The sequence below is a fragment of the Tachyglossus aculeatus genome, chromosome 26 (genome assembly GCF_015852505.1).
Source record: "Tachyglossus aculeatus isolate mTacAcu1 chromosome 26, mTacAcu1.pri, whole genome shotgun sequence".
NCBI lineage: Eukaryota > Metazoa > Chordata > Mammalia > Monotremata > Tachyglossidae > Tachyglossus > Tachyglossus aculeatus.
This window is the reverse complement of record NC_052091.1, coordinates 2,389,972-2,408,076: the sequence shown is the minus strand read 5'-3', so window position 1 is coordinate 2,408,076 and position 18,105 is coordinate 2,389,972. Positions and strand designations below refer to the sequence as shown.

Here is an 18,105-nt window from a genome sequence, read left to right as displayed (position 1 = left end):
ATTTGCTTGTATCCCCCCCACCTCTTAGTACAGTGCCCTTTCATTCATTCATTCATTTAATCATATTTATTATGTCTTTGGGCAAGTCACTTAACTTCTCTGTGCCTCAGTTACCTCATCTGTAAAATGGGGATGAAGACTGTGAGCCCCCCGTGGGACAACCTGATAACCTTGTAACCTCCCCAGCGCTTAGAACAGTGCACTGCACATAGTAAGTGCTTAATAAATGTCATTATTATTATTATTTATTGTGTTTACTGTGTGCAGAGCACAGTACTAAGCACTTGGGAAAGTACAGTACAGCTTATAAAGAGTGACAATCCCTACCCACAGTGAGATCACCGTCTAGAGGGAGGGAGAGAGACATCAATACAAATAAACAGACAGCAATATAAATCAATAAAATTACAGATATATACATAAGTACTGCGGGGCAAGGAGAGGGGGAAGAGCAAAGGGACTGATTCAGAGCCATGCAGAAGGGATTGGGAGATGAGAAAAAATAGGGTTTAGTCTGGGAAGGCTTCTTGGAGGAGATGCGCCTTCAGTAAGGCTTATTTTGTGTCCTGCACCTAATAAGGGTTTAACAAATATTATTATTATTATTATTATTATCAGTCTCTTGATAATGATAATCAAAAATCTCCAGTGGCTACCAATCAACCTACGCATCAGGCAGAAACTCCTCACCCTCGGCTTCAAGGCTGTCCATCACCTCGCCCCCTCTTACCTCACCTCCCTTCTTTCCTTCTACAGCCCAGCCTGCACCCTCCGCTCCTCCGCCGCTAATCTCCTCACCGTGCCTCGTTCTCGCCTGTCCCGCCATCGACCCCCGGCCCACATCATCCCCCTGGCCTGGAATGCCCTCCCTCCCCACATCCGCCAAGCTAGCTCTCTTCCTCCCTTCAAAGCCCTACTGAGAGCTCACCTCCTCCAGGAGGCCTTCCCAGACTGAGCCCCCTCCTTCCTTTCCCCCTCCTCCCCACTCCATGCCCCCCGCCTTACCTCCTTCCCCTTCCCACAGCACCTGTATATACGTATATATGTTTGTACGTATTTATTACTCTATTTATTTTACTTGTACATATTTATTCTATTTATTTTATTTTGTTAATATGTTTCGTTTTGTTCTCTGTCTCCCCCTTCTAGACTGTGAGCCCACTGTTGGGTAGGGACCGTCTCTATATGTTGCCAACTTGTACTTCCCAAGCGCTTAGTACAGTGCTCTGCACACAGTAAGTGCTCAATAAATACGATCGAATGAATGAATGGATGATAATGGGACAGGGACTGTGTCCAACCTGATTATCTTGTATCTACCCCAGTGCTTAGAACAGTGCCTGGCACATAGTAAGCGCTTAAAAGATACCACAGTTATTATTATTATTTATTATCATTATTCTTCCTGGTTGTAGGGGAGGGGTAAATCCTGGAATGGAGCAGTGGGGTGGGGGGCGACTTGGGGACCACTCATTATCATCGGGGACCCCTGCCCCTCCTAGTTGGCAACCGGTGATGTCACCCGTGCTCGAGCCTGTGAGTGGCTGTTCTTCCCCCATAAGTGGAAACAGAGAACAGCCGGCAAGGTACAGGAGTTACACTGGAGAGCCCCTTTCTCTGGACCCCTTGAGGTTTCGGGCTTCGGCCGAGCTACGGAGCCGGGCCCGTACCGGCCTAAGTCCCGTTCCTCCAGCCCATGCGGCACAAACTCCTTTACTCTGGTCCCCAGAAACAGGAGGATGGCCAGAATGACCCCACAAACATCTGTCCCACTCAAGGGGTCATAATGCGGTATGACTAGGAACATGACAATAATAATAATGATAATAATTGTATTGGTTCAAAACAAACTTTGTGCCAAGCTCTGTACAAGCTCTGGGGTTGATATAGGATACTCAAGTTGGATACAGTCCCTGTCCCTCATGGGGCTCACAGTCTAAGTTAGAGGGATTGAATCCCCATTTTACAGATGAGGAAACTGAGGCACAAAGAAGCTAAGTGACTTACCCAAGGTCACCCAGCAGGAGAGTGGCAGAGCCAGGATGCCTGTCTAGTGCTATAGATGCCTGTCTCTTTGTTCTGTTTGGTTGTCTGTCTCCCCCCTTCTAGACTGTGAGCCCCTTGTTGGGTAGGGATTGTCTCTATCTGTTGCCGAATTGTACTTTCCAAGCACTTAGTACAGTGCTCTGCACACAGTAAGCGCTCAATACATACGATTGAATGAATTGAATGAATGCTGTTCACATCGTGAGTGCTCAATAAACATGACTGAGTGAATGAATGATGAGCACACCCGTCTCCGACTTCCAGGCCCCGGGTTCTCACCACTAATTCAATTCAATTCAATCATATTTATTGAGCACTTACGGTGTGCAGAGCACTATACTAAGTGCTTGGGAGCATGCAATACACCAATGAACAGCCACATTCCCTGCCCACAGCGAGATTACAGTCTAGAGGACTAATAATGATGGTATCTGTTAAGCACTGACTATGAGCCAGGCACTGCACTAAGCGCTGGGATTGATATAAGCAAATCGAATTGGACACAGTCCCCATGCCAGGTGGAGCTCGCAGTCTCAATCCCCCTTTTCCTGATGAGGTAAATGAGGCACATAGAAGCAAAATGACTTACCCAACAGCACATAAAATGCTCTTCTACCATCTTGGATCCTGGTGAGGCCTCCTGGGAGAAGGATTTCAAGACAGTAAAATGTCTGGAAGACTATGGTCCAAGGTCATTTTTGCAGGCTACAAACGTGGTCTCCGAAACCAGGGGGAGCACACTGCTTTTCTGAAAATTGAAGGTGTCTGTGCTCGAGATGAAACTGAATTCTATTTAGGCAAGAGATGTGCCTATGTCTACAAAGCAAAGAACCCAGCCCGCACCCTCCGCTCCTCTGCCGTCGCTAACCTCCTCACTGAGCCCAGTTCTTGCCTGTCCCGCCTTCGACCCCCAGCCCATGTCCTCCCCCTGGCCCAGAATGCCCTCCCTCCGCACATCCGCCAAGCTAGCTCTCTTTCTCCCTTCAAAGCCTTACTGAGAGCTCACCTCCTCCAGGAGGTCTTCCCAGACTGAGCCCCCTTTTTCCTCTCCACCTCCCCATCCCTCCTGCCCTACCTCCTTCACCTCCCCACAGCACCTGTATATATGTATATATGTTTGTCCATATTTATTACTCTATTTTTTTTATTTTACTTGTACATGTTTATTCTACTTATTTTATTTTGTTAATATGTTTTGTTTTGTTGCCTGTCTCCACCTTCTAGACTGTGAGCCCACTGTTGGGAAGGGAATCCTCTATATGTTGCCAACTTGTATTTCCCAAGCGCTTAGTGTGCTCTGCACACAGTAAGTGCTCAATAAACAATATTGAATGAATGAATGAATAAGTGGCTGAGCAGGGATTAGAACCAATGACCCTCTAACTCCCAGGCCCCAGCTCTAGTCACTCCTCTGTGCTGTTTCCCCTAGATTAATTAATTCATTCATTCATTCAATCATATTTATTGAGCGCTTACTGTGTGCAGAGCACTGTACTAAGCACTTGGGAAGTACAAGTTGACAATCAATCAATCAATCATATTTCTTGAGCGCTTACTGTGTGCAGAGCACTGTACTAAGCGCTTGGGAAGTACAAGTTGACAACATATAGAGACAGTCCCTACCCAACAGTGGGCTCACAGTCTAAAAGGGGGAGACAGAGAACAAAACCAAACATACTAACAAAATAAAATAAATAGAATAGATAGGTACAAGTAAAATAAATAAATAGAGTAAAAATATGTACAAACATATATACATATATACAGGTGCTGTGGGGAAGGGAAGGAGGTAAGGCGGGGGGGGATGGGGAGGGGGAGGAAGGGGAGAGGAAGCAGGGGGCTCAGTCTGGGAAAACTTCCTGGAGGAGGTGAGCTCTCAGTAGGGCTTTGAAGGGAGGAAGAGAGCTAGCTTGGCGGATGGGCAGAGGGAGGGCATTCCAGGCCAGGGGGATGATGTGGGCTGGGGGTCGACGGCGGGACAGGCGAGAACGAGGCCTAACGGTGAGGAAATTAGTGGCAGAGGAGCGGAGGGTGCGGGCTGGGCTGGAGAAGGACAGAAGGGAGGTGAGGGAGGAGGGGGCGAGGTGATGGACAGCCTTGAAGCCAAGGGTGAGGAGTTTTGGCCTGATGCATCGGTTGACTGGTAGCCACTGGAGATTTTTGAGGAGGGGAGTAACATGCCCAGAGCGTTTCTGCACAAAGACGATCTGGGCAGCGCCGTGAAGTATGGATTGAAGTGGGGAGAGACAGGAGGATGGGAGATCGGAGAGGAGGCTGATGCAGCAACCCAGTCGGGATAGGATGAGAGATTGAACGAGCAGGGTAGCGGTTTGGATGGAGAGGAAAGGGCGGATCTTGGCAATGTTGTGGAGGTGAGACCAGCAGGTTTTGGTGACAGATTGGATGAGGGGAGTAATGAGAGAGCAGAGTCGAGGATGACACCAAGGTTGCGGGCTTGTGAGATGGGAAGGATGGTAATGCCATCAACAGTGATGGGAAAGTCAGGGAGAGGGCAGGGCTTGGGAGGGAAGATAAGGAGTTCAGTCTTGGACATATTGAGTTTTAGATGGCAGGCAGACATCCAGATGGAGATGTCCTGAAGGCAGGAGGAGATGCGAGCCTGGAGGAAAGAAGAGAGAGCAGGGGCAGAGATGTAGATTTGGGTGTCATCAGTGTAGAGATGATAGTTGAAGCCGTAGGAGCAAATGAGTTCACCAAGGGAGTGTAGATCGAGAACAGAAGGGGACCAAGAACTGACCCTTGAGGAGCCCCTACAGTAAGGGGATGGGAGGGGGAGGAGGAGCCCACAAAAGAGACTGAGAATGAACGGCCAGAGAGATAAGAGGAGAACCAGGAGAGGACAGAGTCTGTGAAGCCAAGGTTGGTAAGCGTGTTGAGGAGAAGAGGTGGTCCATAGTGTCGAAGGCAGCTGAGAGGTCGAGGAGGATTGAGATAGAGTATGAGCCATTGGATTTGGCAAGCAGGAGGTCATTGGTGACCTTTGAGAGGGCAGTTTCCATGGAATGTAGGGGACAGAAGCCAGATTGGAGGGGGTCGAGGAGAGAGTTGGCATTGAGGAATTCGAGGCAGCGCATGTAGACGACTCATTCAAGGAGTTTGGAAAGGAATGGTAGGAGGGAGATAAGGTGATAACTAGAAGGTGAGGTGGGGTCAAGAGAAGGTTTTTTTAGGATGGGAGAGACATGGGCATGTTTGAAGGCAGAGGGGAAGGAACCAGTGGAGAGTGAGCGGTTGAAGATGGAAGTTAAGGAAGGGAGAAGAGACCGAGCAAGAGATTTCATAGGATGAGAGGGAATGGGTCAGAAGCACAGGTGGCCAGAGTAGCACTTGAGAGGAGGGAGGAGATCTCCTCTGAGGATACTGCCGGGAAGGATGGGAGAGTAGCAGAGAGCGTTGAGAGCCGGGGAGTTGGAGAAGCGGGGGTGTGACTTTGGGGAGCTCAGACCTGATGGATTTAATTTTATCAATGAAGTAGGAGCCCAGATCGTTGGGGGTGAGGGAAGGAGGAGGGGGAAGAACCGGGGGGCCTGAGAAGGGAGTTAAATGTACAGAAGAGCTGACGGGAATGATGGGCATGGGTGTCAATAAGGGAGGACACCCCCATGCCAGCCCTTGGTATGTATTGGACCAATGGTCCCTGTGGAGAGGGAGGCAATTGGATGCGAACCCTTTGGGCTTTTGATCATTCATCCTACCCTCTGTGCCTAAACTAATTAGCTCCTATCTACCCCAGCACTTAGAACAGTGCCCGACACATACTTTCCACCCCGTCATCCAAAGCCTTACTGAAGGCACATCTCCTCCAGGAAGCTTTCTCTGACTAAGGCCTCCTTTCCTCTTCTCCCACTCCCTTCTGCTCACCCTGACTTGTTCCCTTTATTCATCCCTCTCCCGGCCCCACAGCACTTATATTATATACATATCTGTAATTGATTTATTTATATTAGTGTCTTTCTCCCCCTCTAGACTCTAAGCTCCTCGTGGGGAAGAAATGTGTCCGTTCGATTGTTATACTGTCCTCTCCCATCCCAGTTAGTAGATTTGGTCCCCACCCACAGAGTGGCCCAGTGGATAGATCACGGGGCTGGGAGTCAGAAGGACCTGGGTCCTAGCCCTGGCTCCACCACTTGTCAGCTGTGTGACCTTGGGCAAGTCATCTCATTTCTCCGTGCCTCTGTTACCTCATCTGTAAAATGGAGATTAAGACCGTGAGCCCCATGTGGGGCAGGGACTGTGTACAACCTGATTACTTTGTATCCACCTCAGCGCTTTGAACAGAGCCTGGCACATGGTAAGCACTTAACGAATACCACAATTATTATTAGTAGTAGCAGTAAGCACTCAATAAATACAAATGATCAATTACCTCAGTTACCTCATCTCTCAAATGGGGATTAAGACTGTGAGCTCCATGTGGGACATGAACTCTGTCCAACCTGATTAGCTTGTACCCAGCCTCAGTGCTCAGTACAGTGCCTGGCACATAGAAAGCACATAACAAATGCAATTATTTGTTATAATAACAATAAATACCATTGCAAAAAGTTTCTCTACCAGGCAGTCTACCTCCCCATCTTCCTCCCCGAGAGAGTTCTCTGTGGCTGGGTGGGGTCTGGCAATGAGGTGGGCCTTTGGGTAAGGGGTCGCATGGCAGGGGAATACCCCCAAAGGGGTGCGGGGCAGCCCCCAATTGTGCTGGCTCATCGGGAGGCTAGATCCCGCAGCCTTCCAAGCTTTATCCAAGGCCCATCTCCCCCAAGAGGCCTTCCCTGACTAAGCCCTCCTTTCCTGTTCTCCCGTTCCTCTCTGCGTCATCCTGACTTGCTCCCTTTATTCATCCCCCCTCCCAGCCCCACACCACTTATGTCCACTTCTGTCATTTATTTCCTGCCCCTCTGGACTTTAAGCCCCTTGTGGGCAGGGAATGTGTCTGTTCTATTGTACTCTCTCAAGCGTTCAGTCCCATGCTCGGCACATAGTAAGTGTTCAAGAGCTCAATAAATACGATTGATTGATTGATTGATTGTTCAATAAATATGACTGACTGAAACATACCAAATCTGTTTTCTCCAGTTAGCTCATCATGATCCTCTTGCCAGAGGGGTCATGTGATGGTCCCTGGTGCTTATCTCTCCATTGGGTGACCATTGATTGGTTCTGGGAAGCCCATCCCAGATCCGAAGGTGGGGTTGGGGACCTGTGCCCGGGCACAGGGCAGATCCAAGCAGAGGCAGCATGGCAGCAGTGGGCACCGTGGGGCTGCTGCTGGCGGCCTGCATCTGCATCTTGTTTTTTCTCCTGATCCGCGGGAGGAGGCAGGGGGCCGGGAAGCTGCCCCCTGGACCCTTCCCTCTCCCTGTCCTAGGCAACCTCCTCCAGATGGATACCAAGGACCTGGCCAATTCCATCCAGGCGGTGAGAAGGGTCAAGTGAGGGAGAGAGGAACGTTGGGGCCGGAGGGAGGGAGAAAAGGGGAGAATGGGAGATGATGGGGAGGAAAGAGAAAGATGGGGAGAGAGGGGCTGAAGGAGGGGGAGAATGAAAGAAGACAAAGGAGGGACTTGTTGGTTCTCCAAAGACCTCTTATTGGGTGTGGAGTGGGTGCGTTGTGACATTAAGCCAGAAGGATACCAAGGATCTGGCCAATTCCATCCAGGTGATGAGAAGGGTCAAGGGAGGGAGAGAGGAACGTTGGAGCTGAAGGGAGGGAAAAAAGAGGTGAATGGGAGACAAAGGGGAGGAAAGAGAAAGATAGGGAGAGAGGAGCTGAGGGAGGGGGAGAATGAAAGAAGAGAAAAGAGGGACTTGTGGGGGGGAGTTTCTCCAAAGACCTCTTATTGGGTGTGGAGTGGGTGGGTTGTGACATTAGCCACACTAATCAATCAGAAGGGGCTGCCCAGGGGAGGAGGCCTGGCCGGTGGAAAGTCCAAGGACCTTGCCCCTGTGGCCGACTGGACTGGCAAATGGGGAGTGGCAGGGGGGTGACCAACTACACTGCACTGGTGGGTGGGCGGCCCACCCTGTGCCCCTCGATTCCCCGCCGGCCCCTGGATCCTGGCGGGCGGCCCGAAGGAGGCGGCTTCAGGACGGCAGGGTTATGTGTTGGCAGCTTCGGGCCCGCTATGGGCCGGTGTTCTCGGTGCACTTCGGCAAGGAGCGGGCCGTCGTGGTCCTGGGCTACGAGGCAGTGCGGGAGATGCTGTTGGAGCGCGGAGACGAGTTCCTGGCCCGGGGCAGCTTCCCCTCTGCGGACCGCACCAACCGGGGCCTAGGTGCGGGAGAGGCAGGGGACGGAAGGGGACACCCAACACGGGAGGGGAATCCAAGCCCCCTTGACACCAGAGAAACCATCCGCCAATCAGTAGCATTTATGGAGCACGCACCATGTGCAGAACACTACACTAGGCTCTTGGGAGAGTACAACTTGTCCGCTGTGTGACCTTCGGCAAGTCACTTCACTTCTCTGTGCCTCAGTTCCCTCATCTGTAAAATGGGGATTGAGACTGGGAGCCCCACCAGGGACAGGGACTGTGGCCGACCTGATTTGCTTGTATCCACCCCAGTGCTTAGTATGGTGCCTGGCACATAGTAAGCGCTTAACAGATACCATAATTTTTATTATTATTACAACAGAGTTGGCAATCAATCAATGATATTCAATGAACGCTTACTATGTGCAGAGCACTGCACTAAGCGCTTCGGAGGGTATAATACAACAGAGATGGAGATTAATCAGTGGTATTTATTGAGTGCTTATTGTGTGCAGAGCACCGTACAAAGCTCTTGGGAGAGTTCAGTATAACAGAGTTGGCATCAATCAATGGTATTTACAAAGCACTCACTATGTGCAGAGCACTGTACTAAGTGCTAATACAACAGAATTAGTAGACCCATTCCCTGGCCCTAACGTGCTTACAATCTAGAGGGGAAGACAGACATTAACATGAATAAGCAATTCGTAACATATGATTTAAAGAAATGTCCCTAGAAGTGCTGTGGGATTGGGGGGGCGGGACAAATATTCAATGTCCAGAGGTCACAGATTCATTCATTCTTTCATTCACTCAGTCGTATTTATCGAGCACTTTCTGTGTGCAGAACACTGTACTAAGCGCTTGGGAAAGTACAATACAACAATAAACAGTGCCGTTCCCTGCCCACAATGAGCTCACAGTCCAGAGAAAGGAAGACAGACAACAATACAAATAAATAAAATGACAGATGTGGACATAAGTGCTTTGGGGCTGGGAGAGGGGAAGAGCAAAGGGATAAATAAAATTACCCAGATCCAAGTGCGTGGACGATGCGGGATGGAGAGGAAGCAGGAGGAAAGGGGACTTCTGCGGGGAAGCCGGAGAAACTCTGGGGGGCCTCGCTTGGGTCCCCTCTCCTCCCGCCAGTCCTCCCCCTGTGTCCCCCTTCCTCCCTAACAAGGACGGTCTGCCCTTCTATCCCCAGGGATCATCATGAGTAAAGGGGAGCGGTGGAGGGATTTACGCCGCTTCTCCCTCAGCGCCCTGCGTGACTGGGGGATGGGCAAGCGCGGCCTAGAGGAGCGTGTCCAGGACGAAGCCCAGTACCTGCTGGAAGAATTCCGCAAAACCCAGGGTGAGCGGCCCCACCCCCTATCGCCTGTCCAGCCTCAGTTTACCCCCGGGCCACAGGCCGGGAGTCAGAGGACCTGGGTTCTAATTCCAGCTCCACCACTTGTCTGCTGGGTGATAAGAATAATAACTGTGGCACTTGTTAAGCGCTCACTCTGTGCCAGGCACTGTACTAACCGCTGGAGCGGGTACAAGTAAATCGGGTCCATGTCCTGCATAGGGCTCACAGCCTTAATCCCCATTTTACAGATGAGGGAACTGAGGCCCAGAGAAGTGAGGTGACTTAGCCAAGGCCACACAACAGACAAGCGGCAGAGCCGGGATATGAACCCATGATCTTCTGACTCCCAGGACCGCGGTCTACCCACTATGCCATGCTGCTTCACTTCACGTCTCTGGGCCTCAGTTCCCTCATCTGCAAAATGGGGATTCGATCCCTGTTCTCCCTCCGACTTAGAATGTTGTATTATACTCTTACAATACTTAATACTTGCAATACAATACTCTTACTGTTACTTACACTTAACAGATTGCTCCACACGAAGTAAGTCAGACTTGGATTGAGAGCCCCATGTGGGACTCAATTATCTTGTACCTACCCCTGCACTTAGTACAGGGCTTGGCACACGGTTAGCACTTAACAAATACTATTATTATTATTGTTATTATTATCCTCATCAGTGTATTTATTGAGCACTTTCAATGTGCAGAGCACTCCATTAAGCGCTTGGGAGAATCGGGAAGGATCCCAACGTTACACATTTAGCAGGGATGGGGGACGGAGACGGTAATGTTGCCAACTTTCGTGTCGCCACACCACCTGCCCAGGCCAGCCCTTCGACCCCACGTTCCTCCTGGCCAGAGCGACCGCCAACGTCATCTGCCAGGTGGTGTTCGGACAGCGGTTCTCCTACACCGACGACGACTTCCTCACCCTCGTGCGGCTACTTAACGAGAGCACCCAGCTGGAGAGCTCCATGTCCGGGCAGGTGCGTGCCAACAGGGTCCCGGGGGGAATGGGTGGAGAGCGGGGCTGGGGGCACTGTGGGGATGGCAGCCTCAGTCTGACCTGAGACAACTGGGTCCTGGGCAGGCGGGAGGGACAGAGGGTGGAAGGGGACCCGTCTCTATCCTCGAGGGGCTGCTAGTCTGCTGGGACACACACAAACTCTACAGGGGGAGGGACAGACAGAGGAAGGGCATAGGGTCCCTATCAATCAATCAATCAATCATATTGAGCGATTACTGTGTGCAGAGCAAGCAGCGTCACTTAGTGGATAGAGCACGGTTCTGGGAGTCAGGAGGACCTGGGCTCTAATCCTGGCTCTGCCACTTGTCTGCTGTGTGACCCTGGAACTCCTCGGGGCCTCAGTTACCTCATCTGTAAAATGGGTGTAGGCGTGTGAGCCCCATGGGGGACAGGGACCGTGTCCAACTGGATTAAATTGTAGCCAGTGCTTAGAACAGTGCTGGGCACATAGCGCTTAACAAGCACCGTACTTATTATTAGTATTACTAAGCACTTGAGAGGGTCTGATAGAACAATGTAGCGGGATACATTCCTTGCCCCCAGTGAGCTTACAGTCCAGAGGGGTAGACTGACATGAATGTAAATAAATAAAATGAAAGATAGGGACCTAAGCGAAGTGGGGCTGGGAATGGGGGATGAATAAAGGGAGGAAATCAGGGTGACCCTGAAGGGTGTGGGAAGAGGCAGGGACTATATGCCTCCTCATCTCTCTGTTTCTTCCTGTGTGTGTATGTGTGAGTGTATCCTGTCTCCTCCACCCCCACACCCCCACCCCCCGGCCATCACACTGGCAGCTCTTAGACTGTAAGCTTGTTGTGGTCAGGGAACGTATCTACCACCTCTGGGAGAGTACGATAGAATAAAGATGGTAGACACGTTCCCTGCCCACAGTGAGCTTACAGTCTGTGGGGGGAAGATGGACATAGATGCAAATAAATATTGTACTCTCCCAAGCGCTTAGCACAGTGCTCCGCACACAGTAAGCGCTCAATAAATATGACTGACTGACACGAGGGAGACAGAACTCCCACACAAAGAGGATATCCACCACATCACTGATGGAAGTGGAGCCCGGGACAGCCAAACCCGTGGCCACAGAAATCCACAGAAGGGCCGAGTGTATGAGGGAGGCCCCGGGAGCGGCGGAGAAGAACTTGGTTGGGGGGAGGAGGGGTGCCCCGTTTCCTGCCCCCTCACCCGCCGAGGTCTGAAAGCCCTCCCTCCCTCTCTCACCACTCCCCCACAGATCTACAACATCATCCCGTCCATCATGGACTATCTGCCGGGCCCTCACCAGCTGTTCTTCTCCAACATCCGCCGGATCCAGAACTTCGGGGCCTCGTGGGTGGACAAGCACCGAGAGACCCTGGAGCCCAGCGCCCCCCGAGACTACATCGACAGCTTCCTCCTCAAGATGCAGCGGGTAGCCCCGGCCCCAGCCCCACCTGCCCTTCCCCACAGCAGTCCAGCAACCAGCCATGTTGCCAGAACGCCGGTCCTGTTGGATACAGTCCCTGTCTCACGTGGGGCTCATGGTCCTAATCCCCATTTTACAGACTAGGGAACTGAGGCCCAGAGAAACGAGGTGACTTGCCCAAGGTCACATAGCCAACAAGAGGCAGGGCAGGGATTAGAACCCATGACATTGTGACTCCCAGGCTGCTCTATCTACCATGCCCTGCTGCTTCTCTGGGTGACCCGGAGAGGCGGGGCTTCTAGTTTGGTGGGGGATCAGGGTGGGCGCAGCTTCCCACATCCCCCTCCTGTCCCACTGTCCCCAGGAGCAGCAGCAGCCAAACAGCGAGTTCACGCTGGAGAACCTGAAGATGTGTGTCCACGATCTCATCGTGGCTGGCACCGAGACAAGCAGCATCACCCTACGCTACGCCTTCCTCATCCTGCTCAAGTACCCGGCCGTGGCAGGTGATGTGGCAGAAGCCACCACCACTAACAATAATAAGAATAATTGCAGTACTACTACTTCTAGTAATAATAATTGTGATATTCGTTCTTGCTGAGTTTGTTTAATGATTTCTGTTAAGCGCTTACTAGGTGCCAGGCACTGTATTAAGTGCTGGGATAGATACAAGTTAATCAGGTTGGACACAGTCCCTGTCCCACATGGAGCTCACAGTCTTAACCCCCATTTTACGGATGAGGGAACTGAGGCCCAGAGAAGTGAAGTGACTTGCCCAAGGTCACACAGCAGACAAGTGGCGGAGTTGGGAGTGGAACTCCGGTCCTTCTGATTCCCAGGCCCATGCTTTATATACAGGCAACACTATTTCTCTATTTGTTAAGTAAGCATTTACTAGAAGTCAAGAAATACACTGAAGATTAATTCATGTTAGGGAAATTTACCTACGAAGAGCATGGCAAAAATCATGAAATGCGCTGATATAACAATTGCCACAAAAATACAAACCGCCAATTCTTTGGTGCTTCCAGTGACAGAGTATGGATCTGAAAGCTGGACAGTGAAGAAACGGGATAGAAAGAGCATCGACTCTTTTGAAATGTGATGTTGGAAAAGGCTTTGGCGAATACCACAGACTGCCCGAAAAAAATAAGGGGTTTTGGAGCCAATTAAACCAAGGTTGTCTTTGCAAGGCCAAATGACTCGACTTGGATTAGCATATTTTGGACACATCATCAGAAGGATTGATTCTCTGGCAAAGACACTAATTCTAGGAAAAGTCCAGGGAAAAACGTGGAAGAGGAAGACCAACAGTTAGATGAGTAGAAATTATAACGATCAGGGAAGAATCATTAACAAGATTACAGATCATGGCAGAAGATAGGACATTCTGGAAAATAGATCCATAGAGTCACCGTGAATCAGAAAACTACTCCACGGCACTTGATAATTGATAACAATAAAGGTGTCGAGCACAGTACTAAGCTTTGGAGTGATAATTTAGTTATAACTATGGTACTTCTTAGGTGCTTACTGTGTGCCAAGCACTGATCTAAGCACAGGGGTTGATTTATGATAATCAGGTCAGGCGCAGTCCCTGTTCCAAATGGAACTCAAACTCTTGATCTTCATTTTACGACAAGGGAACTGAGGCGCAGAGAAGTGAAGTGACTGGCCCAAAATCACTGAGCAAGCAGAGCGGGTTAGAACCCATATCCTCTGATCCGCAGGACCGTGCTCTTTGCACTGGGGCCATGTGCAGGAGCAGGGAGGGTTTGGGGGGGGTCAAATGGCACTTGGGGGGCTAGGGAATCTGACATGTCGCTATCCCCCGATGTTTTCCCCCCTACCCCTAGACAAGATCTATGAGGAAATCCACCAGGTGATCGGGCAGGAGCGGGCTCCGGCTGTCAAGGACAGGGTCCTGATGCCCTACACGGATGCCACCATCCACGAGATCCAGCGCCACCTCAATCTTCTCCCCCTCAGCCTGCCCCGTGCCACCGTCCGAGACATCCTTTTCCGTGGCTTCTTCATCCCCAAGGTACCCTGAGCCCCGTGCTCCCCTCCCTGCCCTCCCCCACCCGGGGTCCTCTAACCTCCCCTAACCCAGCCAGGGTCATAGGGGTCAGACCGTGGCCTGGAAAGGATTAAGGAAGTCGTACACCAGGTCCCTCACCCACCAGCCTAGGACCAGAAGAAACACATGTGGCCTGGCAGGTTCATGCATTCATTCAATCGTGTTTACTGACCGTTTACTGTGTGCAGAGCACTGTACCAAGGGCTTGGGAGAGTACAGTGTGCTTGGGCAGCAGGGAAGCAGCATGGCAAAGTGGATAGAGCACAGGAGTCAGGTCATGGGTTCTCATCCTGGCTCCACCTCTTGTCTGCTGTGTCACCTCATTTCTCTGTGCCTCAGTTACCTCATCTGAAAAATGGGGATTGAGACTGTGAACCCCACGTGGGACAGGGACTGTGTGTAACCCAATTTGCCTGTATCCACCCCAGTGCTTGGCAAATAGTAAACACTTAACAATACCACTATCATTATTATTAAGACAATGAATTATTATTATTATTATAACACAATAAAAAGACACTTTCCCTGCCCACAACGAGCTTACAGTTTAGAGGGCTCTCTGAAAGCTGGTGCAGATGGCGGGTGGAGTGGGAAAAGGAGTTGAAAGTCCGGGCCCTGGTTTCCCACTCCCCGTGTCCGACTCAGGATTTACGGTCCTGCCCCCTGCCCCACATGCACACACTCTTCCGAATCCTCTGCCCCTCCCCTCTCGGGATCCCCTTTCTCCTCAGAAACGTCCAGTGGTTACCCAGACCTCTCAATTTCATCCAAGAACCCCTCAACATGAGTTTTGAGGCCTTCAGTCAGCTCTCTTCCCACTTTTCACCCACTCTCTTCTCCCACTGCACCCCAGCGTGCACTCTTCACTCCTCTCCAGCTGACCTGCCCAGTACATCAGTCTTGGCTATCCTGCTGCTGATTTCTTGCTCGTGTCCCCCTGGAAACCAGGCAGGACCAGACCAGGTGCCAGCCCTCCTAACCCCCCCTCCCCGCCACCATCCCGACTCCAACTCCCGAACTCTTCCAGGGCACGACGGTCTACCCAGGCCTGGGCTCCGTCCTCAATGACCCACAGCAGTTCCCAGAGCCTGAACGCTTTGCCCCAGAACACTTCCTGGATGAGAAGGGAGCCTTTAAGAAGAGCGGAGCCTTCGTGGTCTTCTCTGCAGGTGCTGGGCATGGGGTTTGGCGGGGCGGAGGAGGGCAGCGGGCACCCGGCTTCGGGCCGAGACGTGGGGCAGGGAGGAGTGCAGGTGGGAGTCGTGCCCCTCTTCTGCCCACCCAGGAAAGCGGAACTGTGCCGGTGAGGGCATCGCCCGCATGGAGCTCTTCATCTTCCTCACCACGCTGCTGCAGAGCCTCCGGCTGAGCCCACCCCCGGGGGTCCAGGCTGTGGATGTGCAACCCGGGATCTGCGGTGTGGCCAACCTGCCACGCCCCTTCCAGATCTGCGTCACCCCGCACTGACCTACATGGGACCAGTCCTCATAGGGGCCTCCTCCATTGACGATTGGAGGAAATAATAATAACAATAATAATAATAATAATGATCATGCTGTAGTAAACACTAGATACAATAAATCAGGTTAGACACAGTCCCTGGCCCACGTGGGGCTCACAGTCATGACTCCTATTTCACACATAAGGTAACTGAGGCTGAGAGAAGTGAAGTGACTTGCCCAAGATCACACGGCAATCAAGTGGAGGAGCCGGGATAAGAACCCAGGTCCTCGCGACTCTCAGGCCCTCTGACTGGGAGGCTGTGATGTCACCGGGACACCCCTTTTCTCCCTAAGAGTGAGGGACCCAGGTTTCTGAGTGGGCTGTGTCTGTTATGTTGTTGTGCTGTACTCTCCCAAACACTCAGTAAATAGCACCGATGATGACTTCGATGATGATTTGTAGGGCCAGCGCCTGGTCCCCATGCCCTGCTTCTCCAACTGTCACCCGGGGCTCTGCTTTTTTTCTTTTTACATAACATTTGATGATGTTATTTGTTAAGCGCTTACTATGTGCCAAGCACTGTTCTAAGCCCTGAGGTAGATACAAGGTTATCAGGTTGTCCCACACGGGGCTCACAGTCTCTAATCCCTATTTTACATATAAATTAACTGAGTCACAGAAACGTTAAGTGACTTGCCCTGAGTCAAACGGTTGACAAGTGGTGGAGCTGGGATTAGAACCCACGACCTCTGACTCCCAAGCCCGGTCTCTTGCCACTGAGCCACGCTGCTTCTTCGTTAAGTGCTTATTATGTGCTAGCTACTGTACTAAGCGCTGGGATAGAAACAAGGTTGCCAGGTTGGACACAGTACCTGTCCTGCTTGGGGCTCACACACGTAATCCCCATTTTACAGATGAGGCAGCTGAGGCCCAGAAAAGTTAAGTGATTTACCCAAGCTCACACGGCAGACATTTGGTAGAGCTGGGATTAGATCCCAAGTCCTTCTGACTCCCAGGCCGGTTCTCTATCTACTAAGCCATACGGTACCACAAAAAAAGAAAAAAAAGCAGCAGCATCAGTATTTTGGTATTTGTTAAGCACTTACTATGCGACGGGCTCTGTACTAAGCGCTGGGGAGGCGGGGGAATACAAATGAATCAAATCGGACACAGTCCCCATCCCAGGTGGAGATCACAGTCTCAATCCCCCTTTTCCAGATGAGGTAACTGAGGCACAGAGAAGCAAAATGACTCATCCAATGCCACAGAGCAGACAAGTGGCAGAGCGGGGATTAGAACCCATGACCTTCTGACTCCGTGGCCCCAGCTCTATTCACTCTGCCGTGCTGTTTCCCCAGTCCACGCTGCTTCCCCTAGTTGACACCCCCATACGAGCCCTTGGTATGAATTGGACCAATGGTCCCTGTGGAGAGGGAGGCAATTGGATGCGAGCCCTTTAGGCTTTTGATCATTCATCCTACTCTCTGTGCCTAACCTAATTAGCTCCTATGTACCCCAGCGCTTAGAACAGCGTCTGGCACATACTTGCCACCCCATCATCCAAAGCCTTATTGAAGGCACATCTCCTCCAGGAAGCTTTCCCTGGCTAAGGCCTCCTTTCCTCTTCTCCCGCTCCCTTCTGCTCACCCTGACTTGCTCCCTTTATTCACTCATTCATTCATTCATTCAATCATATTAATTGAGAGCTTACTGTGTGTAGAGCACTGTACTAAATGCTTGGGAAGTCCAAGTTGGTAACATATAGAGAAGGTCCCTACCCAACAAGGGGCTCACAGTCCAGAAGGGAGAGACAGACAACAAAACAAAACATATTAACAAAATAAAATAAATAGAATAGTAAATATGTACAAGTAAAATAGAGTAATAGATCTGTACAAACGTATATACAGGTGCGGTGGGGAGGGGAAGGAGATAGGGTGGTGGGGATGGGGAGGGGGAGAGGAAAGAGGGGACTCAGTCTGGGAAGGCCTCCTGGAGGAGGTGAGCTCTCAGTAGGGCTTTGAAGGGAGAAAGAGAGCTAGCTTGGCGGATGTACGGAGGAAGGGCATTCAAGGCCAGGGGGAGGACGTGGGCCGGGGGTTGACGGCGGGACAGGCAAGAATGAGGCACAGTGAGGAGGTTAGCGGCAGAGGAGTGGAGGGTGCGGTCTGGGCTGGAGAAGGAGAGAAGGGAGGTGAGGTAGGCGGGGGCAAGGTGATGGACAGCCTTGAAGCCAAGAGTGAGGAGTTTTTGCCTGATGCGTAGGTTGACTGGTAACCACTGGAGATTTTTGAGGAGGGGAGTAACATGCCCAGAGCGTTTCTGCACAAAGATGATCTGGGCAGCAGCGTGAAGTATAGACTGAAGAGGGGAGAGATGGGGGATGGGAGATCAGAGAGGAGGCTGATGCAGTAAATCCAGTCAGGATAGGATGAGAGATTGAACCAGCAGGGTAGCAGTTTGG

At 51.2% G+C, this 18,105-nt stretch overlaps 1 protein-coding gene across 1 annotated transcript; it reads left to right on the top strand.

Annotated features, from left to right (window-relative positions):
• The first annotated feature begins 7,290 nt into the window (after positions 1-7,290).
• On the top strand, positions 7,291-15,796 carry LOC119945682 (cytochrome P450 2C27-like). Its single transcript, XM_038766801.1, has 9 exons — positions 7,291-7,482; positions 8,177-8,339; positions 9,526-9,675; positions 10,500-10,660; positions 11,948-12,124; positions 12,483-12,624; positions 13,975-14,162; positions 15,226-15,367; positions 15,484-15,796. Exons 1-9 carry the CDS (start codon positions 7,303-7,305, stop codon positions 15,663-15,665), a joined length of 1,485 nt encoding a protein of 494 aa, XP_038622729.1. The 5' UTR covers positions 7,291-7,302; the 3' UTR covers positions 15,666-15,796.
• Positions 15,797-18,105: the final 2,309 nt, after the last annotated feature.